The sequence below is a fragment of the Carcharodon carcharias genome, chromosome 9 (genome assembly GCF_017639515.1).
Source record: "Carcharodon carcharias isolate sCarCar2 chromosome 9, sCarCar2.pri, whole genome shotgun sequence".
NCBI lineage: Eukaryota > Metazoa > Chordata > Chondrichthyes > Lamniformes > Lamnidae > Carcharodon > Carcharodon carcharias.
The window spans coordinates 21,199,862-21,223,142 of NC_054475.1; the positions used below are offsets into that span (position 1 = coordinate 21,199,862).

General features: G+C 42.0%; 1 protein-coding gene across 2 annotated transcripts; it reads left to right on the forward strand.

Moving 5' to 3' along the window:
- The first annotated feature begins 682 nt into the window (after window positions 1-682).
- On the forward strand, window positions 683-22,107 carry dyrk3 (dual specificity tyrosine phosphorylation regulated kinase 3). 2 transcript variants are annotated; one of them, XM_041195190.1, is made up of 3 exons: window positions 683-1,098; window positions 3,472-3,587; window positions 13,619-22,107. In XM_041195190.1, exons 1-3 carry the CDS (start codon window positions 1,056-1,058, stop codon window positions 15,185-15,187), a joined length of 1,728 nt encoding a protein of 575 aa, XP_041051124.1. In that variant the 5' UTR covers window positions 683-1,055; the 3' UTR covers window positions 15,188-22,107. The 2 variants fall into 2 exon arrangements, with proteins under 2 accessions (XP_041051124.1, XP_041051123.1); XM_041195189.1 differs by lacking the exon at window positions 683-1,098 and adding an exon at window positions 1,521-1,736.
- The last annotated feature ends 1,174 nt before the right edge of the window (window positions 22,108-23,281 follow it).

Sequence of the window (23,281 nt, forward strand, 5' to 3'; positions counted from 1 at the left end):
AAGCAGTGATAGAAGCAGATCATCAAAAGATGTCAACAACAATAGTACAAAAGAACACATAGGTGTTAAAGTTGGTGATATTATCTAAACAAATGTGCTAATTAAGAATGGATGGTAGGGCACTCAAGGTATAGCTCTAGGGGTGGGGAGAGCATAAAAGGTGTAAAAAAAAAACGTCTGTCGGGGGTACAAGTAGGTTCTCCCATCAGCAGGGGTAGCAGTGAGTTGGGGCGAGGAGTACAAGGAGGTTCTCCCACCAGCAGGAGGCAGCATGTCAGGGGTACACGTAGGTCCTCCCAGCAGCAGAATAAGCAGCAAGATCCTGGTGGCGGCGGTTTACAAGGAGGTCATCCTACCAGCAGGAGGCAGCAGTGAGTAGAGGGCGGGAGTGCAAGGGGGTCCTCCTACCGGCAGGGATCAGCAGTGTGGGGTGGTGGGGCGACACAAAGAGATCCTCCTACCAGCAGGGGTCAGCAGTGTGTTTGGTGGTGGTGGTGGGAGCGGCACAAAGAGGTCCTCCTACCGGCAGGGATCAGCAGTGTGGGGTGGTGGGGGCGACACAAAGAGGTCCTCCTACCAGCAGGGGTCAGCAGTGTGTGGTGGTGGGAGCGGCACAAAGACGTCCTCCCAACAGCAGAGGGCAGCAGTGAGTAGGGGCGGGGCGGGAGGTCAATGCCGGTACTCTTGTTGTTTGGGGCGGGTTGCGCGGTGCCGGTGAAGGGGGGGGTTGGGCCGGGTGGTCTGTCCCTTCCTCCCCGCCCCTCCCCCATTCACGTCCGGCCTCCGCCTCGGGAGTGAGTGAGCGTTTGACGCTGAGCCGCGAATCGCGACAGATTGAACAGAGCGGGAGCGCAGCTAACGGACAAACGGCCGCCCGGACGGAGAGGGAGGGGATCCGGCGGCTGGTCAGATACAATTGAGCGAGGCCCAGGCCCAGGCCTGGAGCCGCACCCTGCTGGCTCCACCCCGCCTTTGGCAGAGGCAGATGGCTAGCTGTAGGAAGCTGTGTGAGGAATGGCCGGCGGTTGGAGGCAGCTGAACGCCCTTTGATAGCCATGTTAACGAGGAAAGCACCGGCTCCAGGACACTTGGCCACGGGTAAAAGAAGCTCCTCAGTCCCGCTCCACGTGTCTCAGTTAATGGTGATGTACCTTCACCCACCCCCCCGCCATTTCCATCTCCACCATCATTCTCACTTCAGTCAGTTATTCGTGTAGGAATCTGATCTGCATTTAAATATTTATATATAAATTATAAAATTCTTTCATCATTTTGATTTTGTGCTGGAGGATTTAAATCTTATGGCCCGGGTTTCAATGTGTCCCCACCAAGAATTGCAGATCCTTCAAATGTGTTTTTTTTTAAATCCTTTATTCGTTCTGTGCAGTGGTTTTATTTTCGATTTAGATCACTCTCTTGAAAGCATGTTCATTTTCCCCCCTCCCCGATTTTCTTACTTTTTTTTAAAAAAGAAGAGGGATAAAAGCGCCTCAGACTTCCTGTTCAGGATTCCCTCCGAGCTGGCAACTCCCCACGTTACTCTTTGAACTGTCTGATCTTTTAATGCAACCATAGTTGTACAGGACACACCAGGGAAAATTGCTCAAATGTTTCGATTATGGCTTGTGCATTTGGGTGCTGCTTTAAGAGTTCGGGGTTGTGTGTTTTATTTTGTTCTATTGCTTTCTGCCCTTCAGCAACTGTGCTTGTGTCATCCAGTTTCCTCATTACTTTAGGTGATTGTCAATTTTGCTCATGTTGTTTCATAAGCATTGGTTTCAAGAATGTGATTTCTGAACCACCTTTCAGTCAGGATCAATTGAGAATTTTGGCTATTAAATTAGCTGGCATGTTCCATTTTCACGCATTCCTCTTCTTGATCCTTTTATTTTTGAAAACAGATTTAGAATCTAACCACTGACTCTAAATAATTGTGACATGACAATTGTGGATGTTTCCATGGTTCCCAGTGAATGTTAATGTTTATGTGTGCTGTTGGTGACAGATCTTAAGGTTTTGAGGGAGTAAATTTTACACCATGTATATAGAACAAAAAATTCCAACTTAATATTTCTATTCCCTTTGTAATCTTGAGTTCATGAACTGTTGGCACAGCTTCTTTGAACATAACAGGTAATGTACATCATTGAGGCACATCTGCCATTAATTGTGTCGCTGTACTCCAGCTTTGTTAATATGACAGTGACATAAATCTAATGGGTCTATGGTTTAGTTGCAAGTATATTAAAAATGACCCATGACCAGCTCCATTGACGCAGTTACTTATCATAAAATATTATAGTCTACAGATTGCACCCTTATAAATGGTAGTCATGTTGCCCTTCTACAACTGTTGTTCAACCTAGCCCTGAGGTTTGTGAACACCCAACGATGACAGCAATTTTAACCTGCAGCAAGTAACTTAACCTTGTCATTAAGATAATCTTTAAATCCAGCAACTCTTGCGCTCTGAATTTGTTTGACTGCTTCCAGTTCTGTTAGTCTGGCTAATGAATTAGTGGGGCAACAAAATCCAATTTTTAGTTTACCAAGTTTGAGGAGAAATCATCAGTTTCTTTTTCAAACTCTATTTTGCTCAGCACTCTCATCCGTCTGCCTGTTTCACCTCTAGAGTTAGCTCAGTGAAATCTGTACTGGAATTGTAGAAATCTCGCCACAGCGGGAAGCCATAAGAATCATTACAGCTGTGCTGTCGGTATATTTTGCAGTAATCAGGCTCATATCAATTTTGTGCTTTTTCCATTGGCCTTATTTTTTTGCTTGAAGTATTTATTTTAGTGCCCCTTTTTAATTCCATGACTGACCCTGCTTCAAAAGCTAATTGCAATTTGAGTAACACTTTGTACTCTAACCACCCCTTTTCTGCTTCAGTGGAGTGGAGGACAAGTGACTACGTGCACTCATAAGTAGAAGAGACCAACAAACCTCTTTTAAAGTATACAGTTATTTTGTACTGTTTTTGGCTCCTTTCAAAGAAGGGAGACCCAAACAGCTGCTAATGTGAAGAAGCCTTCAATAACAAGAATGATTTGCCATTGAGGACTTGGAAGACCTTTTTACCCTCCAAGATATCTTAAAGGGGTAGGCTACATTAGAAGCAAAACCCCATTGTGTACTGCAGGTACCATGGGAGAGAAGCTGATTTTAGTAAAATATTGTCATTCTTTATGCTTGCACTCTGTTTTACTAAAAAACATTTCACAGATCGTGGAGGATTAACCCTTCCCAAACTGTTTTTTGAAAATGTCTCATGCATTTATTTGGTAGGAGAGAAGAGAAAGAAAAATCATTGCACCTTTTTTTAGTGAGGCCTCCGGTGAGGAAGACAAGTGGTAACATGCTGTAAATGTAGTCTGGTTGTTTGCTGCAAATTTGCTTCACTCATTTTAGCACTTACTTGCTGAGTCTGTAACTGCAGTAATGATGTGGTTTTGACTTTTCTGTTTACAGCCCAACTTGGAGATGTCCTGTATGACTCTTACATGCGCGTAGATCAGGCTGAGAGCCAAGTCCTGTGTGTGGAGAAAGAAAGCCCTGTGGGATTACCATCTCTTAATAGCTTAACGGTAAGCATATGCATAATATGTACCAATGCACTTTAAAATGATGCAGTTTTTTCATTCTGTTAAAACTTTATGAGACCGGTTCAACAAACGCTCATAAAACTGACTGACGAGCAAAGGAAGTAGATGCACATTTAAGAGATAATTTCTCAATATAACAAATTACTGAAGTACACAAACGTACTACTTTTACAACTCCCCGCACCCACTTGCCTCTTCGACTTACTTGGTTCTGTATTGGATTGGGGACTGTAAGTGACAGCATTTACTGTTAAGAGATTCTTGAAATTATAATGTTTGTTCTGGAGGCACTTAACCATTTTTAACTCGGTGACTTAGTGGTATTTGTGTCAATGTTTCTCATTCTCTTTAGATCCAAGAACATATCCACAGTTGAGAGAGTGGTTAGGTTGACCTTAATTGATATCTTCACCCCTGCACCTCCATTCATGCCCTTCTTCCTAACCTGACCCTTTTTTTATTCATTCATGGGATTTTGATGTCACTGGCTAGGCCAGAATTTATTGCCTATCCCTAATTGCCCTTGAGAAGATGGTGGTGAGCTGCCTTCTTGAATCTGTTGCAGTCCATGTGGTGTAAGTACACCCTAAGTGCTGTTAGGAAGAGAGTTCCAGGATTTTGACCCAGCAACAGTGAAGGAACGGTGATATATTTCCAAGTCAGATGGTGACTGGCTTGGAGAGGAACTTCCAGGTGGTGGTGTTCCTATCTGCTGCCCTTGTCCTTCTAGATGGTAGTGGTCGTGGGTTTGGGAGGTGCTGCCTAAGTAGGCTTGATGAGTTCCTGCAGTGCATCTTGAAGATGGTACACTCTGCTGCCATTGTTCGGCAGTGGGGAGAATGAATGTTTGTGGAAGGAGTGCCAATCAAGCGGCTGCTTTGTGCTGGATGGTGTCAAGCTGCTTGAATGTTGTAGGAGCTGCACTCATCCAGACAAGCGGAGAGTATTCCGTCACACTCCTGACTCCTGACTTGTAGATGGGCAGACTTTGGGGAGTCGGGAGGTGAGCTATTTGCTACAGGATTCCTAGACTCTGACCTGCTCTTGTAGCCACAGTTATTATATGGCTAGTCCAGTTCAGTTTCTGGTCAATGGTAACTGCCCTGCCCCACCCCCTGCCCCAGGATGTTGCTAGGTGGGAATTCAGCGATGGTAATGTAATTGAATGTCATGGGGCGATGGTTGGACCTTTTCTTTTTGGAGATGTTCATTGTCACTTGTGTGCTGTGAATGTTGCTTGCCACTTGTCAGCCCAAGCCTGGATATTGTCCAGGTCTTGCTGCATTTGGACATGGACTCTTGATGGACAGTAGACTGATGGGGCAATAATGGCCGGGTTAGATTTGGCCTGCCTTTTGTTTATAGGGCATACCGGTCAATTTTCCACATTGCCGGATAGATACTGGTGTTGTAGCTGTACCGGAACAGCTTGGCTAGGGGCGCAGCAAGTTCTGGAGCACACTTTCAGTATTGTCAGGGCCCATAGCCTTTGCAGTATCCAGTGCCTTCAGCCATTTCTTGATATCAGGTGGAGTGAATCGAATTGGCTGAAGACTGGCATCTGTGATGCTGGGGACCTCAGGCAGAGGCTGAGATGGATCATCCACTTGGCACTCCTGGCTGAATATTTTTGCGAATGCTTCAGCCTTATCATTTGCAACGATGTGATGGGCTCCCCAATCATTGAGGATGGGGATATTTGTGGAGCCGTCTCCTCCAGTTAGTTGTTTAATTTTTCACTACCGTTCACAACTGGATTTGGCAGGACTGCAGAGCTTAGATCTGATCTGTTGTTTGTGTGGTCGCATAGCCCTGTCTATCACTTGCTGCTTATGCTGTTTGGCATGCAAGTAGTCCTGTGTTGTAGCTTCACCAGGTTGACATCTCATTTTTAGGTATGCCTGGTGCTCCTCCTGGTATGCCCTCCTGCACTCTTCATTGAACCAGGGTTGATCTTTTGACTTGATAGTTATTGGTAGTGTAGGAGATACGCCAGCCATGGGGTTACAGATTGTGGTTGAGTACAATTCTGCTGATGCTGATGACCCACAGAGCCTCATGGATGCCCAGTCTTGAATTGCTAGATCTATTCAAAATCTATCCCATTTAGCACGGTGATAGTGCAACACAACATGATGAAGGATATCCTCAATGTGAAGGCGGGACCTCATCTCCACAAGAACTGTGTGGTTGTCACTCTTACCGATACTGTTATGGACAGGTGCAGCTGTGGCAGGCAGGTTGGTGAGGCTGAGGTCATGTTTTTTTTCCCCTCTTGTTAGTTCCCGCACCACCTGCCACAGACCCAGTCTAGAAGCTATGTCATTTAGGGCTCAGCCAACTCAGCCAGTAGTGGTGCTACCGAGCCACTCTTGTTGATGGATGTTGAAGTCCTTAACCCAGAGTACATTTTGCATCCTTGCCACCCTCAGTGTTTCCTGCAAGTTGTTCAACGTGGAGGAGCACTGATTCTTCAGCTGAGGGGAGTGTGGTTTGTGGCAATCAAAAGAAGGTTTCCCTGTCCATGTTTGACCTGATGCCTCGAGACCCCATGGGATCTGGAGTTGATATTGAGGACTCCCAGTGCAATCCCCTCCCGGCTATATGCCACAGTGCAACCACCTCTGCTGGGTCTATCCTGCCGGTGGGACAGGACGTACGCCACCATCACCATCCCTGGGTCTGGGGCATGGGTCTGTAAGGTGCGTTTCCATGAGCATGACTATATCAGGTTGTTGCTTGACTAGCCTGTGAGACAGCTCTCCCAATTTTGGCACTAGCCCCCAGATGTAGTAGGGAGGACTTTGCAGAGTCAGCAGAGCTGAGTTTACCATTGTCGTTTCCGGTGCCTAGATCAATGCCAGGTAGTCCGCCCGGTTCCATTCCTTTTTGACTTTAAGCGGATTGATACAACTGAGTGGCTTGCTAGGCCAGTTAAGAGTTAACCACATTACTGTGGGTCTGGAGTCACAAAGACGGCAGATTTCCTTCCCTAAAGGACATTAGAGAACCAGATGGGTTTTTATGACAATTGACCATGGTTTTATGGTCATCATTAGACTTTTAATTCCAGATTTCTATTGAATTCAAATTTCACCATCTGCCATGGTGGGATTTGAACCCGGGTCCCCAGAGCATTACCCTGGATTCACTGCCACCTCCTCAGAGGTACTGAGACCAATTGAATTGCTTATTTTGCAATCCTTTGCTAGTGGTACTCTGCAACCAAGCATTGAGATGTTCCCGGTCACATTTTGTTTCTCGACCTCTCCTGTGCTTGCACCTTGAACACAGGACTCATAGCAGTCTTCTGTTAAAGCTGCACTGTGCTTAACAATTAGACAACCATAACATACAGTTTGGGTAGGTGAGACAAACAAAATTCATTTCAGCTCTGCAAGAAGGTGATGCAGCTGTAAAATAATAAATGACCACCATCTACAACAGTTTTACCAAAGTTTTTCGAACTTCCTTCAAAAGTTAATGCCTCTCAATTCTGTAGAACGAGGAGTTTTTAGTTCTGCGTGAACTTTTCAAACTGCCTATATAATGTGACAGAAAATGCAACTTGTCAGTGTCAGTAAGTACCTGCAAATCTATGGAAGTTTGTTGAAGTGTAGATAGGTAAGCTTATTACTTTGTCCATATAGGATCTTATTTGGGGCAAAATGGACAAAGTGGATTCATCTGAAAGGCAGGAAACAAAAGCAATTAGAGGAAAGAATAGACATCTGTGTTTCATTTTATTATTATTTTTGACCTCTTTTTGAAGCCTATTTTCCTCCCAACTTTTTTTGGCTGCCTCTGCCACCCTGCTGCTTGTTTGAAGGGGCTGGGATATAAACTGGTATCAGGCCACGTGATCGGCTGCCACGAGGTGGACGAAAGCCCACTACTCACCTTTATGAAATAGCTATGAGATTTAAAGGGACTTAAGTTGTGATGAGTTACAGTGCTTCACTACTGTGTTAATATGTTTTCAACTCGCTTGTATTCTAGTAGTCCAATTCTATGTGTAATACTGCTTATTTTGGTGAAAGACATTTTTCAATCCAACATGCATCTATGAATTAGTTTGCTTTGGTTAAATCATCAGATAATGTATTAATATTGGCTATAACAAGACAGCTGAACTATTGCACTCGTCTCTGGTATTTCTTTATTAATTTTTGGTTGGTTCCTATTTTCATCTGCAATAATAGCCTTATTTTAAAAGCCATATGAGATGATGACTGCAAGATGCCCTGTGTCTAAAGTGGCAAATATGTGTTGCAATTGGGTTCAGGGATTTGTTTGCTGTGAAAGGAATGTACAGCATACTGCACTAACTCTTGGTTGACTGAAGCCTTTTTTTTCATCATGAAAGAATTGCCCACAGATATACCTACAAAGCTCAATGGGGGGGTGGTAGGGTGAACATTTCACTGAATATTAGTACTGATTTAAATGAAAAAGTGTGGGCACCAAATGGGACATTTTTCTGTTGTAGTATGGTGTTGAGAAGTGGAAAATTTGAACGATCATAATTTGTGTTATTTATTGATATTGTCTCAGTAACTGAGCTGTCCTTCAGTTTTAAGATTCACAGACGTTTGCAGCACAGAAGGAGGTCATTCGGCCCATTGTGCCTGTGCCAGTTGACAAAGATCTGACTGCACTAATCTCATTTTCCAGCGCTTGGCCCATAGCCCTGGAGGCTATGGCTACCCAAGTGAATATCTAAATACTTCTTCAATGTTACGAGAGTTTCTGATGCAACCAGCATTTCAGACAGTGAGTTCCAGACTCCCACCACCCTCTGGGTGAAAAAATCTCTCCTCAACTCCCCTCTGAGCCTTCTACCTCTTACCTTAAATCTGTGCCTCCTGGTTATTGACCCATCGACAAATTGAAAAAGTGCCTTCCTATCCACCCTATCTATGCCCCTCATAATCTTATACATCTCTATCAGGTCCCCCCTCAACCTTCACTGCTCCAAGGAAAACAACCACAGCCTATCCAATTTTTCCTCATAGCTCAGACCCTCCAGCCCAGGCAGTATCTTGGTAAAGCTCCTCTAACCTCTCCAGTGCAGTCACATCCTCCCTATAATGTGGTGACCAGAACTACATGCAGTAATCCAGTTGTGGCCTAATCAGCATTTTATATAGTTCCAGCATAACCTCCCTGCTCTTGTAATCTGTGCCTTGGCTAATAAAGGGAAGTATCCCATATGCCTTAACTACCTTATGTACCTGCTATCCTCAGGGATCTGTGGATATGCACACCAAGGTCCCTCTGATCTTCAGTACTTTCCAGGTGCCTTGTTAGCCCTCCCCAAGTGCATTACCTCACACTTTTCTGGGTTGAATTCCATTTGCCAACGCTCTGCCCACCTGACCAGTCCATTGATATCTTCCTGCAGTTTACAGCTATCCTCCTCACTATTTACCACCCTACCAATTTTCGTGTCATCTGTGAACTTCTTGATCATACCCCCAACATTTAAGTCCAAATCATTTATGTATACCACAAACAGCAAAGGCCCCAGCACTGAGCCCTATGGAACCCCACTGGAAACAGACTTCCAGTCACAGAAACATCCCTCTACCATCACCCTCTGCTTCCTGCCACTCAGCCAGTTTTGGATCTAAGTGCCACTTTCCCGTGGATCCCATTGGCTCTTACTTTTTTGACCAGTCTGCCATGAGGGACCTTATTAAAAGCCTTGTAGACCACATCAAATGCATTACTCTCATCAACACTCCTGGTTACCTCCTCAAAAAAGTTTGATCAAATTTGTCAAACATGACCTTCCCTTAACAAATCCATGCTGACTATTCCTAATTAATCCGTGTCGCTCCAAGTGCAATATATTCAGTCCCTCAGAATTCTTTCTAGTAACTTCTCCACCACTGAGGTTAGACTGACTGGCCTGTAATTTCCTGGTCTATCCCTTCCTCCCTTTTTTAATAATGGGACAACGTTAGCAGTCCACCTGTCCTCTGGCACCTCACCTGTGGCCAGAGAGGATTTGAAAATTATTGCCAGGGCCCCTGATATATATCTCTTCCCTTGCCTCCTTCAACAGCCTGGGATACGTCTCATCTGGACCTGTGGATTTATCCACTTTTAAGGCCACTAAACCTGCTAGTACCTCCTCTCTCTAATTTCCTCTAATATTTCACCGCCCTCCACCCTGATGTCTCTGCGACATAAGGTATTCATTGAGGACTGTGCCCATTGCCCTGACACAGTTTTATCTGCAAGTAGCTGCTCCCAGTCCACTTGGGCCAAATTGTATTTCATTTTAGTAAAATTAGCCTTTCCCCAGTTTAGAACTTTTATTCCCGGCCAAACCCAACGGTATCCTTTTCCATAACTAAAATAAATCTAACTGAGTTATGGTCACTATCTCCAAAATGCTCCCCTACTGATATGCCTTCCACCTGCTCGGGCTCATTTCCAAATATTAGGTCCAGAACTGCCCCCTCCCTTGTTGGGCTTTCTATGTACTTACTGGCTTAAAATGTTCTCCTGGATGCAGCTTAAGAATTTTGCTCCCTCCCTACCTTGCACATTAAACTATCCCAGTTAATATTCTTACACTTCTCTGAAATTTGATCCTCTATCTCTCTCTGACTGTTTGGGGGCCTATAGTACACACCTAACAACATGTTTGCCCCTTTTGTGTTTTTTACTTCTACCCATTTGGCCTTATTTGATAATGCTTCCAAGGTATCATCCCTCCTCACCACTATAATTGGCTCCTTGATCAATATTGCGAGCCCTCTCCTCTTCTATCCCTCTCTCTATCTCATCTGAATACCTATATTGAGGTGCCAATCCTGCCCTTTTAGCCACGTCTCGGTCATAGCTATGATAGCATACTCCCACGTGCCTATCTGTGCCCTCAGCTTGCCTGTCTTATTTCTCAGGCTCCTTGTGTTAAAATATATTCCATTTAGCTTTGCTAAGCTCACTTCTTTCTTATCTAGCCTATGTTTCCTCTGCCTTCCAGACTCACTTACTAGCGTTTCAATTTCAAATTCCATCTCAGCTTGTCTCCCCTCTGAACTACTTTTCAGGATCCCATCCCCCTGCCAATTTAGTTTAAATCCACCTCCCCGCATTAGCAAACCTCCCCGCGAGGATGTTGGTCCCATTCCTGTTCTGATGTAACCTGTCCAACTTTTAGGTCCCACCTCCTCTAGAAATGGCCCCAATGCCCCAGGAATCTAAAACCCTCCCTCCTGCACCATCTCTCCAACCACGCTTTCATTTGCTCTGTCCTGCTGTTCTGATACTCACTACTGTGTGGCACTGGGAGTTATCCGGAGATTACTACTTTTGAAGTCCTGCTTTTCAATTTCCTACCTAACTCCCTAAAGTCTGCTTACAGGGCCTCATTTGTTTTTCTTCCTATGTCATTGGTCCCAAAATGGATCATGACCTCTGGCTGTTCACCCTCCCCTTTCAGAATGCCCTGCAGCCATTCTGTGACATCCTTGACCCTGGCACCCGGGAGGCAACATACCATCCTGGAGTCACGTCTACGGCCTTTCTACTCCCCTCATTAACGAATTCCTTACCAATATTGCCCTTCCACACTTCTTCCTCCCCCCCTGAGCAGCTGGATCACCCAGAGTACCATGGCCTTGGCTCTGGTTGGCCTCCACAGAGGAACTGTCACTCTCACCGTTTTCCAAGGCCGAAAAACAGTTTGCGAGCAAGATGCTCTCGGGGGATTCTCTCACTACCTGCCTGGTCCCCTTCTGTCTGATGGTCACCCATTCTTTCTCTGCTTGCACTTCCTTAAGTTGCAGGGTGACCACGTCCTGAAACGTGCTATCCACGAACCTCTCAGCCTCATGAATGCACTGCAGATCCCCCAGCTGCTGTTCAAGCTCCAAACCCTGAAGCTTGAGTTGCTCCAGTTTAAGACACCTGCACGCATGGTCATCCAGACCGCCAGGAGCGTCTTGGATTTCCCACATTGCGCAGGATGTGCAAATCAAGGGACTGAGCTCCCCAGACATCTTAACTAAATAGAATATGGACCCTTGCTTTTATTTTACCCTTACTCCTACTTGAGTAGACTAGATGCTAGATCCTCCAGATAGCCTAGATCTTCTTGGTGCTGCTGACTGCCTGTCCCAGGTGGTCCTCTAGGTACTGCTAAGTGCCTGTCCCAGAGTGGTCCTCTCACAAACTCCTCTAGGTGCTGCTGACTGCCTGTCTTGGGGTTGCCCTCTCACACTCACCTCTAGGTGCTGCTGACTGCCTGTCCCAGTGTCCTCCTCTTGCACTGTCCTCAAGCACCAGTGATCTCCTAAGATCTGTAAATAATTTAATAAATTGCAACAGTTGTGAGAATGGAGCTCCCGTCAGCTCACTTGAGTTTGGTACAGCTGGGCTGTAAATCAAACTAAAACGTGTTGACCGAGAACGTCCCAGATTCTAATTCTAATATGTACTAAGTTAGCTGATCTTGAGCTTGGGTGGCAGCAGAGTGCTAGTTAGCCTTCACCCCCTTTAGTGAGGGAAGAGAAAAAATTTTAAGTTTCATGTTCTTAATAGTCACATATGCTAGAGAGTATGGATATGAGCATCAGGTAACAAACACACCGACTAGACTGTGATTCCATTCATGTCAAAGAACTACTAAAAATTGGTTAGTTACGATACCAAAAGACAAAGCGTACAGAACCAAAGATAACTGATGAGAATAAGAACAAAATGCTGGAAAAACTCAGCAGGCATGGCAGCATCTGTGGAGAGAAACAAAGTTAACATTTCAAATCCAATTTCAGAACTGAAGACCAACAATTCCCTGTCGATTGATTGAAAGATCAATCTTTTTTATCTTCAAGATATTGGAAGCTTTGAAAATGAACCTAGATGCCCGCCCAATTTCCCCACTTGGATCCCCCACCCCTCACTTCATGCTAATAGCAACCACAAACTGCAGCTCTATTTGCTTGAGTGCTTCAGAACTAAAGAAGAACCATATGGACTCGCAACGGTAACTCTGTTTCTCACTCCTCTGATGCTGCCAAATCTGCTGAGCTTTTCCAGCACTTTCTGTTTTTATTTCAGATCTCCATCTGCAGTATTTTGCTTTTATTACAAAGTGATGGGGAGAAGTTTTCATCAGTGGATCCTCTACACTGATAAAATCTCTGGCTACTAAAAGGGGTCCAAAGGGAGTAACCTCACGCACTCAATCCAATTCAGTACTAATTGGGCGGTTTAATTCAATGTAGAAAGTGTATTTGTAATGGTGTGTGCTCGTTAATGTACGTTGTCAAGCCCAAGTAAAAAGAGCATTTCCATGTCTGTTATCTAATGTTGAACTATTGTGGATACTGGATGCTACTCACAGTGGAAATGGTCCTTTCCTCAATGCTTACCTTCCCACTACTACTTCTAAGGGCTGGGGGATAGAGAAAATAATGAATTGTTTTGAGATTAATGCAGATAATTGTTTGTAAATCTATGTTCTTGTTCTATTTGATTGTATTTAGTAGTTTGTGTAACTTATATAGCTTGTGAATACAGTGTCTAACAGACTGGCCATGAATAGCATGTGACTAATTGAATTTCTGATTACTGAACGAGAAAGAGATATTAGTGATGAGCATGTGTTCTCAGCACTTGTATTTGCATGGCTTATGCATGTTTCTTTTTTTTACTTTTGTTAAAATGATGAGCCAAAGCAGAATGAGAGAGCGAATTTTTAATGAAAATAAACACATTACTTCCTTGGCTGCTGAATGGTAGGATACATTTTAAGTAAATACACAAATGAAATACATTTTCATGCATTTGTGTGTGTACAAGGTGTTTCCCACTAAAATTAATGCACTTGACTAAAACGAAAGGATGTCACTGCATCTGTATTCAGTCAGCGATTTCTATTGGACAATTCTGCTTTGGAAGGTGATAATGAAAAGGATTTGTTACTATGCTTTTTACCACCAGTACTTTCGGTATGTTTTGACAAACAGCACTTTCTTTTGTACAAATTTTAGATTGGAAAGAGCACAATGAAGGACCATTTGCCAGCCTCATGTCGGTCTCAGGTCAAGGTGCAACATTTATTTGAGGATGCTGGAAACAGACGAAATAATGCAACTGTGCAGTCCACTGTGCCTCGAACTTGTAAAACAGCGCTACCTTCACTTAAAGAAAAGAGCTCGGATGGTACGGCCTCGTCTAAATCAGAAGGCGTTTTACTTAAATCAAAAGCTGCTATAACACCTACACAAGCCATGAAGATGCACATGCATCAGTTGTCTTCCTTTGAGCATCAGGAAATCTTTAACTATCCTGAAGTTTACTTTATGGGTCTAAACGCAAAAAAACGACAAGGGGTAGTAGGTGGATCAAACAACTGTGGTTATGATGATGATCAAGCAGCTTACATACTGCTGCCTCATGACCATATAGCATATAGGTACGAGGTACTTAAAGTTATTGGGAAGGGAAGCTTTGGACAGGTGGCTAAAGTGTATGACCACAAACAGCGGCAGCACCTGGCATTGAAGATAGTGCGAAATGAGAAGCGATTCCACCGGCAGGCTGTAGAGGAGATCCGAATTCTAGAGCACTTGAAAAAGCAAGACAAGAACTTGCAAATGAATATCATCCACATGCTGGAGAATTTCACATTCCGCAGCCACACCTGCATGACTTTTGAACTGCTGAGCATGAACCTGTATGAACTGATTAAAAGAAACAAGTTCCAAGGGTTCAGCCTGCAGTTAGTGCGGAAGTTTGCCCAATCTATCCTACAGTGCCTGGAAGCATTGCAAAAAAATCGAATCATTCATTGTGATTTGAAGCCAGAAAATATTTTACTGAAGCAGCAAGGCCGCAGTGGTATCAAAGTAATTGATTTCGGCTCCAGCTGCTACGAACATCAGCGTGTTTTCACGTACATCCAGTCACGATTTTATCGAGCCCCCGAGGTTATCCTTGGCTCACGTTATGGGATGCCCATTGACATGTGGAGCCTTGGTTGTATCCTTGCTGAACTATTGACTGGGTACCCTCTTTTTCCTGGAGAAGATGAAGCAGATCAGTTGGCTTGCATGATGGAACTTTTGGGAATGCCTCCTCAAAAAATGTTGGATCAGTGCAAACGAGCCAAGAACTTCTTCAACTCTAAGAATCAGCCACGCTATTGCACTATCATCACACTCCCAGATAACACAGTGATTGTGAATGGTGGTCGTTCCAGAAGAGGTAAGCCGCGAGGGCCACCGGGTAGCAGGAACTGGGTGACAGCTTTGAAGGGTTGCGATGACTCGTCGTTTATCAGCTTCCTAAAGAGATGTTTGGACTGGGAGCCACCTAATCGCATAACACCCACCCAGGCTTTGAGACATTCATGGCTACTTAGACGCTTACCCAAACCACCCACTGTGGAGAAGACCGCACCGGTTAAATCTACGCCAGATAGCAGTAGTTCCTTGCCTGGAATTGTTTCCAAGTTACCCCCAAATAGCACCAAACTAAGGACCAATTTGGTGCAAATGGCTGATTCAAATGGAAATAATATACCTCTACGTACTGTGCTTCCAAAATTAGTTAGCTAAGGCTATTGTGTGCTGCAAATTAAACCCAAGAACGTGTCAAATGCAAAAAAAAAAGTTTCTTATGTAGGTCTTTTTGCTGGTAAAATGTTTAACAAGTATTTCATAATGATTATGTATAAGAAACTACCGTAATTTCCAAGTTGCATTAAAGTGCATAAAATTATTCTTTATCCATCTGACCCTCTCAAGACTATTGTAGTTTTTATCTCCATTAAATTATGAATACCCCTAGTTTGTCGAGAATAAAATGAAGTAAATGTATTGTATTTAAATCTCGCTTAACATTTTTAACTACCCTGGCAGGAGTGACTGAATATAAAATATTGTGGTCAAGATTTGTACATCAGACCTCACTTAAATCAAGTTAAGTTCTTTTGACCACATTTGATTTCAGTTCATATTTTTTAAATAATCCCATTGTTCTTCCTACAGTATGCTAGTTATTTTATGAATAAGGATCCTGCTTGATAAATTAAATACCAAATTCGCCCTCCCTCCCCCTTCCAAACATACACATGCTGACTTTTACTTTAGTGTGGCTTTGGTGGGCAATGATGGGGCTTGAAACATTTGGGCATTGGTAGTTAATTGCCACTGGATCTCTGTAAAACCCTGAAAATTGGCCAAATGTACTTTTTCAGCTGGTCACAAAGATAGAGGCCAATCAGCTCATGCAGCTCACTGTGGATGGGTACTGCAAGCCACATGTATTTCAATCTTGTCTCACAAAATATCTAGCTGTCATCCTGATCCAGGAGTAAACTTTAGTCCCCTTCATGCTATGCATCTGTATCTGTTGGCCACCCTTCTTCTGAGTGACAGTTTATTCCACAAATTGCTTGTGATAAATATATACCTCTGAACCCTTCAGCCTTGGGGTTTCAGAATTTGGAATGCCTGTTTGTTGCCCTGCAACATCTCATCTGGGTCCCATCACCCATTTTAAACTTACAAACTTCCTTGGGTGGAGATTAACTATGGGGAAAAAAAGTTAATTGGAAGATTTGAGCAAGATTTGTGGCAGCTGGATTCTACCTAACATATTCTCTGGTGAAGAAGGATAACCAATTTTTAAGATGAGTCCACAATACACAGGGATTCATTTTTCTAATATCTGTTGAGTAAGTAGGCCAGCAAAACAGGAGTGCAGACGAAGAATTTATATAAAGCATTGTTTTGTACAGTGGCAGACAAGCACCAAAGCTTAACTGGAATTTACTTCCATTGTTCACTGATCAGCAAGACTTGTTGTTAAATTCAAAATTGTGTCAGCGTTAGAATCTACAGGGTTGTGGAAGAGTATAATCCTGCATTACACATAGAACAATCTGATTCAATGCCAATATAGCAATTTGATTGCTGTAGTATTAAGGACAAACTGTATAATATATTTTTAAAATCTACGCAAAGAGCAGAAATGCCAAGAGATATTTTAGTGTGCATTTTGGCACTTCGAGGAAAAAATGGAAGCCCAGAACAAACTTGCAGACCTGCCAGAAGGAATGTTTTGCATCACCATTTTTACGTTTCTGCATGTGAGTTCTTCAAGGATAATCGGGTAAAAAATTTATGCATCCTTCCTCTGCACCAATTGCACACTGTAAAATTCATACTCAAATCCAGGCCCGTAGTTACTTGTCCACAGAGTGCAGCTATCACACCATTGTTGGTACTTTTTTGGAATGAAACCATTCCATGTCGGATATGATCCAAAAATCCTATTCTGTATTGGCAAGTTTTAATGAATGGTGGGATAGGGCCTCCTCCTGATATTTCCTAACTCCTCCATCCTCCCATTAAAAGAATTTAAAATGTTGGTACAAAACATTTAAAACAAGATTCACTCCATCTTGAATATCCACTGAGCAAATCTAAATACTCCCGGTTGAATATTGCAAATACTTTGCAGGAGGTTTTAATGTTTTGATATAATGGATGCTTTTAATCTTTATAATTGTGGACTTTTCAGATTTAACTAATTTAGTTTATGAAATGTTTCAACAGCAGCTTTTTGATAACTGGTCAAATGAAGATCCAAACTTTTTTATAAATTGAACAAAGGCCTTGTGAAGTTAATCTCTCCTGCTTTACAAAAGTTTCTAGATAAAGACATTCCAATGGTTCAACATTTTGAAAAATATCTACTGGAATAATTGCAGGTCTAATGAAACTTCAGTGCACTGAAATGCCAGATGCTTTAATTCAAAACACCATTTTCAGTCTAAAGCATAATATAGTTGAGCTGTTGTCCCCATTTTAATGGATTGTGGTTGAGGAAGAGGAGTTTATCTTACACTATGTGCAGTACACGCTGCTGCTGCTTGTTCCTATTCATGGGAAGTTGGATGTAAAGGCTAGCTGAACCAGGGATCCACTTCTGATTGTTATTGTGAATGAGTTGAAGATTGAACCAAAAACAGGTTTAGCACGGTGGTGAAGCAGACATTTTGTTACTTGCTGATCCTTGTCCACTAACTTGTTCTCTGTACCATTAAACTGGTATAAAACAGCTACTGTGTTAGTAAGGCAAGCAAAAACATACAAAACTGTAATTTTAACTTTTATATGTAACTAATGTTTTTCATCAATTCCAAAGCAATCTGCCAGTTTTACCAATAAAACTGTACATGGGTAATTATTGTTCAATCCATTCTTCAATGAAAATGAATGAAAAATCCATTTTCAGCCTAAACCTTTCTAAGTGCTGCTATGAACTAGGCACACAATTTGTGAGGTGTAACCAATTTGATTATGTTCACCATGTTTACAACCCAAATTACACCATCTCTTGCATGAATTCGGTTTCTGTAATTTTATCAAATTGCAGCACATTAAACTTAACCAACGTGAAGCACTTTATCTCAGATAATTATGGGTTATTATTCAGAACATACAAGAAATGTCAACACCACATTAGAAATATTTCACAATGAACACTGATGAGCCAATACAGTGTACTGGAAGCTGGTGATTCACCAGTTAAAATACATTGAACAGGCCTGCAAGTATCAGCATAAACATGAATTTCCTGTGGAATTGGTGTCATATTAACATGTCCTTGTGTAGTGCCTGAAGGTTAGAAGTTCAAATCTGTAGCAAGAAGAGGGGTCAAAGAACACCTGTCCAGATTTATGGGGTGTGCAGTAGGAACAGCAGGTAGTGCAGATGGCAGTTTCACTGCTGTTCTTGCCTTGAGAGCTCCTCCTGTAGCAGCAAATGGGAGCCTATTGCAAATGGAGCTGTTCAGTCATAACCAGCAGTGTGTAAATTGTGGCCTTTAGGCCCGAGCAGACTAGTCCACAAAACATCTCAGTTCTACTTGCGTTTGTTTTCATGCTCACTGGTGCATCCTGTTTTAAGAGTCTGGAAAGAGTGGTTCTTAATGTTTCCTCATTGATGGATAAATCCCAAATCAGAACAGCAAGGTCGTCATATTACAATCGTTGCTAGAGTAGTAAAATAACTGAGCAGATATCATCTGCCCAATTATAGAATCTGGCAATGGAGTCCTGCTATGAAAGTGGTAAAAGTGAAAATTGCCCTTAAGATCAGTTAATATCACAAACTTCAGATATATGCAAATTAATGAGAACATTTATTTAAACTTGCTATGTTCCTGTAAGGCTGCATGGTGTGGAGCTAAGTCGACAATTGAGATAAAAGTTTATTGACACCACAAACATAAGCACGGTTCTCTTGTAGATGTGAGTTTACTTTCAGGATATGAAAACCTTTACAGCAATTCTGGCCCAGTTGGTTACCACCTTCATCACTGATTAAAATGATCAGTTTTGCAAAAGTAGCAACTCGAATTTCAACACAATTGTTTTCACAGCACCACTAGACAATCGGGGAAGTACAAACTTAGCACTAAATGTTCTGAAATGTCCTTGTGTTATGGTGTTAATCTGGGCTGCTTGTTTATGCTGTTGTAGGCTAGTAGATTGATTTTGAGATTTTTAAAACTTTGCAAGCAATTGGGAATTGAAAAGTTGTCTGTCATCCAGAATTTGCAAATATGCCAGAACACAAGGTGAACAACCATTTGGATTACCCCAGGGAGGCCATTGTGATATGGATCAACTGTTTATCACTGTCTACTTAATAATATTTGTGGATCGGAATCTTTAGTAATGTTTTGAGTTTAAATATATACTTGAAAATCATCAAACTTCCCTCTTATGTACTGTAAATATAACAACCTCATGCAGTGCAATAGACCACATGATCTTTTGGATTTATTTTCTCTTAGATATCTACATTGGCTGAAATATAGAAAGTATTTCTTCATAGCAAGATGTTCTCCTTAATATAAATTATTGATATGGTTCATCAGTAACAGTGACAACTTGTATTTGGCATATAGAGCCAAAACAATCCAATGTTTTATTTTTGACATTTGACACAAGTCACATAAGGAAATATCAGGCAAGTTGACCATAAGCTTGGGTAGAGATACTTTTAATATTTTTTGCCAGTGATCTCACATCCCATTGATGTCAACATTCATTGCCCATCCCTAATTACTCTTGAAAAGGTGGTGGTGAGCTGCCACCCTGAACTGCAACAATCTGTGGTGCAGATACACCTACAGTTAGGAAGGGAGTTCCAATGATGGTGAAGGAACAGTGAAACAATTCCAAGTCAGGATGGTGTGTGGCTTGGAGGGGATCTTGAAAGTGATGGTATTAAGGAAAATCTTAAAGCAGGAAATAGAGGTGAAAATTTTAGGGAGTGAATTCCAGAGCTTAGGACCTTGACAGCTGGAGGCATAGCCACTAATGGTGGTGCAATTAAAATCAGGAATGCTCCAGTGGCAAGAATTGCCAGAGCACAGAGAAAGGGAGGGGTGAGGCCACAGATGGATTTCAAAACAAGGATGAGAATTTTAAAATCACATTGCTTAACTGAGAGCCAATGTCGGCCAGAGCGCAAGGGAGATATGGGTGAGCGGGACTTATTGCGATTAAGGACGCAGTAGCAGAGGTTAAATAATGAAGTTTGTGGAAGGGCAACCATGGAGGCCAACTAAGAGTTCATTGGAATTGTTTATAGATAACAAAGGCTTGGGTAAGGGTTTCTGCAACAGAGAAGCTGAGGCAAGGGCAGAGATGGGTAATAGAGGTGGAAATAGGTGGTCTTGTTGATGATGCAGAAATGTGGTTGGAAACTTATCTTGGAGTTAGATATAACACCAAGGCTGCAAACAGTCTGGTTCAGTCTCACAGATGGCTGGAGTCAGTGACAAGTGAACAAAGTTTAACACAGGCAGAAACAGTAACTGTCTTCCCAATGTTTGGTACAGAGTATATTGTTGGTCGTTTTGGTTTCCATCTAAGTTTAAATCACTGAAGGGTATATTTTACCATATGACTGAATAAAAATTAATTTATAAAACTCAATGTTAAAATTAAATGACAGCTTATTCTAAGTCATCAGAAATTTGAGGATTTTTCTTTTAACTTTTCACAAAGGAAAGTAAACTTCTGTGATAATGAAAATGACATCCTGGAATATTAAAATGGAAAAAATAAGGAAGAAATAAGTTTATTTTGAGAAACAATTGCATATCTATAATAGGTAAGATGGCCTACTCATTTTTTCCAACAACTTGCATTTATGTAGTGCCTTCAATGTAGTTTAAAAGTCCCAAGGCACTTAACAGTGAACAAAATTTGTCACCGATCGGATTTGCAAAAGGAGATACTAGGACAGATCAAAGAGATAAGGCTGTAGAGCAGCAGTGAGGTTTAGAAAGGAAATTCCAAAGCTTAAAAATTTATTCCAAGACCTGAAGGCATGGCTGTGAAAGGTGGAACATTAAAATCAGGAATGAACAACTAATAATGCTTCTCTCTCATTTCCATCTTCTGGAACAGAATTTCCCGAATATTTCTCGATATTTTATGTGAAAGGTTATCGTGGATTACATTGGGCAGCTGCCATCTTACAGGCATGTAAAGTTTTATGACAGGTTTCGCAATTGCAATTTCGTAATTCCTGACCTACTGAGATATACTGATACTGAGAAATAGGGCAGTAGATAAAATTGACAATTTCAGTCTTTAATTCAATGGTTATTGAACTTGAACAATATCTTGTTTCTTAAATCTAAGGTTACCTACTACTTTTAATAGTCACAGTTTGATTAGACTGCAATAATTGGTACCCAAGCTGTATAGCTCTTAATGGAAAACAATCTGCCAACATTCAAAGTAAAATAACCTTAAACTGTGCCAAATTTTAACTGTGGGTAGAATTTTTTTGAAACAGGTTTACTATATCAAAAACAAATATGCAAAACATGGTATGAATTGTTTTTATAAGGTGCCTTTTTAAGTTAGTGTAATTACCTTTGTGGGAAACTTACCATTGTGTTGCGTATGTCACGGCAGTGTTGACCTGCTCTAGATGCCCTGGAAAAATACAAATTAAATGCTTTCTCCAATTCCAAAATTTATTAGATTTGAATAAATCGTGTCAATAAGTATAAACTTTAAAAACTGCTGTCAATTTGCCAGAATTCAGCATTAAGTGTGATTAAATACCCTGTATGATGTGTGTTCATATTAAGACTTAACTATTTATTGCTAGTGTAGTGCCTCTTAAACTACCTCTGGTAGACACTTTTGAGGATGTGTGCTGGAAGGAACATATGGATTAACTGAAGACTTGAAGGAACCAAAACATGTACACTGTGATTATGTGGCCCCCATCTCTGGTCTCTTGCAGTGTGCCTTATGTAGATTTAGGATATTATGACCCAACCATCTACATTACAGAAATATTCAGGGGATTCTAATCAGTCCTTGAATGCAGTGGTGCAACAGTCATTCATGTTAATGTGTAAAATTTTGTGATTTGCATTTTATTGTTCAAGAGAATGACATTTTAAAGAATAAATAAGATCCTGAAAATGATTTGAATGTGAATTGAATTTTGTTGGATTCCATATTTTTTGCCAGTAGCACTGTTGAATGCAACTGAATTAGCTGCAACGTAGAGAATCATTTCATTCATTGAAAATTATCCCATCAAACAATTGTATTGAAATCTACTCCAATAAAACAGTTTCTGTATGGTACCATGGCATTGGAAATAACATTTTTAAAAAGTGCACATTGTTAACTTACAGCACATGCTTCATTTTTAAAATTCTACACCTGGCAAGTTAGTATTTGCATCATTTCTGTATCAAACTTCTGTTGGCACTCAACACTATCACTACCCTTGAAGGTCACCTTTGACTTAATCGGACCAGACATATATATATGTATATATATATATATACCGTGCCAATAAGAGCTGGTCAGAGGCTAGAAGTTCTGTAGCAAGTAGCTGAACCACCTAACTCCCCAAAGCCTTTTCACCATTTGCAAGGCACAAATCTGGAGTATGATGGAATACTCAAAGTGAAAGTCGCTGTAGTCCCAGAGGGCCGTAGGCTGCTACTCTCTCATCAGAGAGAGATGACTGGTGGTGCGTTTAACCTGAGGGTCACCACACCACACAAATGAGGTTGAGAAGGTGAGGCTTTCATTGATGACCTCTGCCAGTATGGAAATTGAACCCGTGCTGTTGGTGTCACTCCATCACAAACCAGTCAACTGAGCTAACGCTTGTCTGGTTGAATGCAGTTCCAACAAAATTCCAGAAGTTTGACATCCAGGATAAAGCAGCCTGCTTGATTGGCACTACTACCTTAAACATTGACTTCCTCCACCACCAGTGCACTATGGTTGTAGTTTGTACCATCTTTAAGATGCACTGTAGCAATTCATCAAGGCTGCTTTGGCAACACCTTCCAAACCTTTCTTCCACATAGAGCTCTTACACCTAGAAGAACAAAGGCAGTAGGTGCAGGAGAACACACCATTGCAAGCTGCCTTCAAACTTATACACCAGCCTAAGTTGGAACTATGTTGTAGTTCCTTCACCATGGCCGGGCAAAACTCCTGGAATTCCCCACCTGAAGCACTGTGGGTGTGTCAATGAAGCATGGACTGCAAAGGTTCAAGAAGGTGGCTCATTATTACTTGAAGCTAATTAGAAGTGGACCATAAATGTTGACCTTGCCAGTGTTGCCCGAGAACC

What these genes read in the sequence shown, in the direction of transcription:
- dyrk3 (XM_041195189.1), top strand. Translation starts at nt 1,619, where the DNA reads ATGGCTTGTGCATTTGGGTGCTGCTTTAAGAGTTCGGGGTTGTGTGTT. An exon ending in CAGTTTCCTCATTACTTTAG is followed by an intron (nt 1,737 to 3,471) that starts GTGATTGTCAAT and finishes TTCTGTTTACAG; the next exon opens with CCCAACTTGGAGATGTCCTG. An exon ending in CATCTCTTAATAGCTTAACG is followed by an intron (nt 3,588 to 13,618) that starts GTAAGCATATGC and finishes TACAAATTTTAG; the next exon opens with ATTGGAAAGAGCACAATGAA.